The 6,416-nt window shown below is 37.4% G+C and overlaps 1 protein-coding gene across 1 annotated transcript; it reads right to left on the bottom strand.

Annotated features, from left to right (window-relative positions):
- Window positions 1-4,752: 4,752 nt before the first annotated feature.
- On the bottom strand, window positions 4,753-5,697 carry LOC131518171 (olfactory receptor 4F3/4F16/4F29-like). Its single transcript, XM_058740764.1, has one exon. The coding sequence runs from the start codon at window positions 5,695-5,697 to the stop codon at window positions 4,753-4,755; it is 945 nt and encodes a 314-aa protein (XP_058596747.1).
- Between the last annotated feature and the right edge of the window lie 719 nt (window positions 5,698-6,416).

The following is a 6,416-nucleotide window of genomic DNA, read 5'->3' as shown; positions in this document are numbered from 1 at the left end:
TGCCACAAAGCTGGGGAAATTTCTACATATGTCCCACACCACATATGGGCTTTCAGCCTAGAGAATCTATTTAATTTGAATTTCCCTAATTAATAATGAAGTTCAGTATTATTCATAATGTTACTTTATTTTAAACTTTTAAAATATTTTAAAGTGTAAACTGCTTCTATGTCTTGCATATCAAATACTTACATCAGTTAGGGTCTCACCAGGAGAAAATTCCATATTAAAATGGAGTAAATGAGGAAAATTTAACTTAAAAATGTTTTGTAAATAAGAGGTAATCTGACTCTAGCTTTTTCCCTCGGGTTTGTCTCTTAAAAGAGCTGAAATGGTCACAGTGCCTCAGCTCATTTATATAACACCGGCACAAATCAGAATCATGGAACTGATGAAATCAAGACCTTAAGGATCATTGACAGTGGATTCAGTCTGTCAGAAATGGATTCTATCAAAACCTGATTGGAACCAGTTTACCCCCTTGTGGTTCCCTCATTAGTAACTTCTATAAATAATTAACACACATCACTTTATATGAGTTATGTTTTTACCTTTTTAAAAATTGTACTTTGACCACTCTCAAGGTTCTATTAAGACATCCAAGAGTGGGGCACCTGGGTGGCGCAGTCGGTTAAGCGTCCGACTTCAGCCAGGTCACGATCTCGCGGTCCGTGAGTTCGAGCCCCGCGTCAGGCTCTGGGCCGATGGCTCGGAGCCTGGAGCCTGTTTCCGATTCTGTGTCTCCCTCTCTCTCTGCCCCTCCCCCGTTCATGCTCTGTCTCTCTCTGTCCCAAAAATAAATAAAAAACGTTGAAAAAAAAATTTAAAAAAAAAAAAAAAAAAAAAAAAAAGACATCCAAGTGGACTCACTTTCTGGAACCAATAAAGTGGTTCCCAAGGAATGCTCCCCATGGGATGTTTAAGCCAGGTATATCTCTTCTTGATTTGTATAATGAATCCCAACCAGCAATGAAACATTACCTTCACTGACACTCTGTCAGTGTTTGTTTTGCTTTTCTGCTTTGGTAGTTTTTATTTGTTTATTGTTGTTTCTTGGCCAAATTTGGTTCCAATCCTTGTTTGTAGAGGGTTGATAGATTATTTTTCGTTGGTTGCAACAGAGAATGGGAATTTAGTTTCATGATCTGATCATCTGGTAATCTCTACTGGGATAGTAAGGACCTATTCTCTACCAGATGAGAGATGAAAGATAAAATTTGGTTTGTTAGTTGGCTTTTTTTAAAAAATTTGTTTATCTCCATTTTTTTCAATCTGTTAGTCTTGTTTCCATTGGATGTAGAATTTTTCTCATTTCCAGTAGAAATAGAAAAAAAAGTTCCATTAGATATATAGTATGAGATTTTGTGTATCAACCTAGGCTTTTAATTTTTTAGTAAACCTGAGCCTTGATCAATAGCTGAAATTATAGAACTGACCCAGTAGTTTTATATGTGACTATGTTTCTATAATTGAGGAGCCTTTTCCTCTCATTTTACGATTGTGAAATATTTTTCTACTTGAAGGATATGTTAATAAGTTAAATATAAATGCCTTCTAAAAGAGTTATGTTAGTATTGCTTGTGGAGATTAATAAGTGGTGTCTTAAGTCTACTATTCCCCAAATCCCAAAAAGATAAAGACAGCTGAATTTCTACTTTTCTACTGTTTCATATATGCCATGTTTTTCAGAGAAAAATTCTCATAGAAATTATGACTCTGAACACTTTTTTGTATCTCAGACCATTTTTATATGAGAATCCAAATACAAATAATCAAAATAAATTTTTGAACACATACTGGTTTGATAAGATGCTTTTTAAATAGCTGTGGTCTTTTGTGATTTTATCAGAATGAAGCATAAAGGAAGCATTTAAAATTATTGGAAATGTAAAATCAGTTGTTCAGTCATTTGGGAATACATTTTTATAATGAGTCTACTGAAATATAATTTCTTTTTTTTTTAATTTTTTTAACGTTTATTTACTTTTGAGACAGAGAGAGAGAGAGAGAGCATGAACAGGGGAGGGTCAGAGAAAGAGGGAGACACAGAATCTGAAACAGGCTCCAGGCTCTGAGCTGTCAGCACAGAGCCCAACGCGGGGCTCGAACCCACGGACTGCGAGATCATGACCTGAGCCGAAGTCGGGCGCTCAACCGACTGAGCCACCCAGGCGCCCCTGAAATATAATTTCTAAGATCCTTAGTTGTTTTAAGATTTTGGTTTAGTGTTAGTAAAGTAATTAGTGGGTATTCATTGGGTAATTTTTAAATGAGATTCAGTATTAAAACATTTGTCATGGGGTGTGTGTGTGTGTGTGTGTGTGTGTTGCTTTACTTATACCTTTATAAGGGTATATCTTTGGATCATGTTAGTAAATGTGTTCATTTTTACTACCCTAAGAATAATGTTTATTACCTTTAACAATGTGTAACTGGATGCTTAGGACAATAGGAGATTAGATTTTGAGCATTCCTGAGCCTTATTAGTCTACTAACATAATAATAATATATGACAGAGAATTGTCAGCTACCCACAGGTTAACAGACTCATCTCATTGATCAAATTTTAGTCAGGCTCCTCAGAGCACTCTTCTCCATTAGGCTTCAACCTGGAGCCCATCCTTGCTGGGCTTGCACAGGCCAATTATAACTAGAATCCTGGTAAGTTAGTTTAGAGAAAACTCCTCACCTTTGATAGCTAGTCAAATTTCTAAACCCCTACTCTCAATATCTTATCACTCTGGCTTGCCTCTAGCAAGAATCCTGTTAGGTCAGTTTAACAAGTCTCCCTATGCTTAATATCTCCTCTTAGTAATTTCTGTCCACCAACCACCCCTCCACATCTGTTCTTCGGCTATAAATCCCCACTTGTTCTAATTGTTTTGGAAGGTGAGTCTGGTTCTATACTAAGGTCTCTTTTCCTCTATTTTAAATGTTCCTTGTTAAAACCAGTTTTTCCCACTTAAACTACTGTCAGGCTCTGGGTTTTTTTTTAGTAGAATACTGTCTGTGAAACCAAAGTTAATTAAAGTCATAAAATAGATGATTAAGACTGTATGAGAAGTATGGGATGTCTGGATGGCTCAGTTGGATAAGCATCTGACTCTTGATTTTGGCTCAGGACATGATCTCATGATTCATAAGAATGAACCTCACATCGGGCTCTGCACTGACAACGCGAAGCCTGCTTGCAATTCTCTCTCTGTCTCTGTGTCTCTCTCTCTCTCTCTCTCTGCCCCTACCCTGCTTGCACACATGCTCTCCCTCAAAATAAGTAAACATTTTTTATAAGACTTGTATGAGAAGTAATCATAGCCAAAAAATATGGTTGATTTGCAAGGTAATAGGATCTGGTTTTGTTTATCCAATGGGGGAAATGGATAAATTTATTCTAAGATAGAATGTCTGGTTATTCCAGAATCTGAAAGAGGAAGACACAACCCAATGTAGATTAAAAAAAAAAAAAAACGTAGAAGATTCAGGAAGTAAATTCTATTTGCCTTGGTTTCATATATTTTTTAAATAATGAGACTGAAAATAAACAATGATATATGTTAATATTTTGGCAACATGCAAAGCTCAGCTTTAAATGGTTTGTTTTTTAAAACAGGAATGCTTTATGACCAAGTACTATATTGAAACATGGCTAGACTTGGTTTCTCTCTGTTACATGGACCTGATAAATTTCTTTTGGTATATTCATTCTACTCTTGACTAAAGGCAGTAAATGTTATTCTTTACCTTCTGTGTAATCTTCCAATTTAGCAGAGATCCTTTAGCTCATAATAATTTTTTGTGTCTTGTCTTTTGGGGTTTTTTCAAGTTTTTATTAAAATTCTAGTTAGTTAACATGAATGGTTAAATTGGTTTTAGGAGTAGGATTTAGTGATTCATCACTTACATATAACACCAAGTGCTCAACATGACAAGGGTCCTCATTGATACCCATCACCCATTTAGCGCATTCCCCACCCACTTTCCTCCATCAACCCTCAGTTTGTTTTCTAAAGTTAAGAGTCTCTTATGGTTTCCTTCCTTCTCTCCTTTTTTGTTCTTTCCCCTATATTCATGTGTTTTATTTCTTAAATTCCATGAATGAGTGAAATCATATGGTATTAGTCTTTCTCTGATTTTTGTTTCTTACATTGACTTTATATGCTCCATCATTTTTAAAAACATAGTTGCCAATGAAAGAGCTTAAATTCTTTCTACTGTTTATTTTAAATACATTTTTGTTCTGATTAATAAGTGGCTATGCTATAACCATTCTCATTCTCAGAACCTCTACTACCTATCCCGCTATTGTGGGTTGTTTTATGTCCACCAAATATGTAAGTTGAAAGCCTAACCACCAATACCTGTGCATGTGACTGTGTTTGGAAATAGCCCCTGCAGATATAGTTAAGATGAAGTCATACTAAATTAAGGTGGATTGGGAAATAACTCCCCCTGTTGTGAAGGCCTTAAGGAAGTATGCCTCCTTATATTTCTAAAAATTACTTCATATAAATCTTATTCCTTAGGAATTTAGATTTGAGATTACTATAATCATTGTTTTAAAAATACTTCCTGTGTAACTATCTCTTTTTCAAAAGTAAATGTCCCTCCCTCCTGAGTGAAAGAGAAAAATAGACTCAGTACCAGTGTGTATAATCAAAGCAAGGTAAGACAAACAAGAGCTTCTCCCTGAGTTTGACCATCAATAATGGACATCAGTAATCAACAAGGGCTCTTCACAACAGCAGACATTCCTTAAGAGATCTTCCTGTAATTCACTAGCTGTCTGCATACTCTCCTCATTGCCACCTGCATTTCTTGGTTCCTGAATGTATAGATGACCGGATTTAGGAAAGGAGTGAGAATAGCATCAAAGATGGCCAGAAACTTATCCAGGTGTATGGAGGGAGATGGCCATGTATAAAAAAAAATCAAAGGACCAAAGAACAAGAATACCACAGTGATGTGAGCTGACAGTGTGGACAGAGCCTTGGATGAACCAGCTGAAGAGTGTTTCTGAACAGTGAGAATGATGATGATATAGGAAATGATCAGTATGAAGAAGGAGCCAATAGAGATGAATCCACTATTGGCAGTGACCATAAACTCTAGTCGGCCGGTGTCCGTGCAGGCAAGTTTGATGAACCGAGGAAGGTCACAGTAAAAGCTGTCCAACACATTAGGACCACAGAAGGGTAAGTTTACCACAAACACCAGTTGAACCATGGAGTGGATGAGGCCAGTCATCCAGGCAGCCACTAAAAAGAAGAGGCACGTTCTTGGGCTCATGATGGTCAGATAGTGGAGAGGCTTACATATGGCAACATATCTGTCAAAGGCCATGGCGATGAGCAGCACCATCTCCACACCACCAATGACGTGGATAAAGAAGATCTGAGCGATGCAGCCACCAAAGGAGATGACTTTACGCTTTCTGAAAAGATCATAAATCATCTTGGGAGAAGTGACAGAAGAAACTCCCAGGTCAATGAAGGAGAGGTTGGCCAACAGAAAGTACATGGGGGAGTGTAAGTAAGGGTCACAGGTCACAGTGAACATAATGAGGGAGTTTCCCATCACGCTTGCCACATAAAATGTGGAGGAGAACACAAAGAGGAGAAGTTGGATCTCCCAGGAATCGGTGAGTCCCAGGAACACAAACTCTGACACCACAGAATGATTCACTCCATCCATTGGCATTGTTGGCACAGCTACCTGAAGAAGGACAATAGGAGAAAATGTAAATGATGATAATTATGTTAATATATTAGGAGAGATGGCCACAATTATGAAAGCCTGTTTCTACTTTAGCATTAGAACTGACCTAATATGCTCATGGCCTCTCGAATGTGATTACCCAGAAAAATCAGTGGCTGTCGTGTGGAGCTGCTCTCTACCACCAAGTTGTCTCTGCATTTGATACCCTCTGCTTCCTCCCAGGGTTGGTGCTGCAATTACTCATGAGCTATAAGATAGTCAACATGAGCCAAAGCTTTTGATTTTGGGTCCCAAACTAATACAATCAGGCCCCAGTCACACAGAACTAATCACTATTGCAATCCCTTCCATGTCTGTAAAACTTCATCTGACACACAGACCCTTCTTCTCTTCCATCCCAGTCCCCACCTCTGGGAACATATTCATCTTTAATATTACTGAAATGTTAACTACATCCACAGAATCTTGCTTTATTAGTAGTAGCACTTAGTTTACTGTCACTTGTTTATAGTGAACTGAGAACAATCCTAATTCACCCATTCAACTATGAGCTTCTTGAAAGAAGGAATTATGACTTATTCGTAGTTGGACTTCCTGAAGCAGTGGAAAATGTCTGCAGAGTGGGGCTGGCCTATGAACTGTATGTTATCAATTAATATCATATACCAAAATTTTTGAGTATTTAGAAATTTCTCTAGATA

The sequence above is a fragment of the Neofelis nebulosa genome, chromosome 7, assembly GCF_028018385.1.
Source record: "Neofelis nebulosa isolate mNeoNeb1 chromosome 7, mNeoNeb1.pri, whole genome shotgun sequence".
Lineage (NCBI taxonomy): Eukaryota > Metazoa > Chordata > Mammalia > Carnivora > Felidae > Neofelis > Neofelis nebulosa.
This window is presented reverse-complemented; position numbering and strand designations above follow the sequence as displayed.

Excerpts from the sequence above, each read along its gene's own strand:
- LOC131518171 (XM_058740764.1), bottom strand. The coding sequence starts at position 5,697 with ATGCCAATGGATGGAGTGAATCATTCTGTGGTGTCAGAGTTTGTGTTC.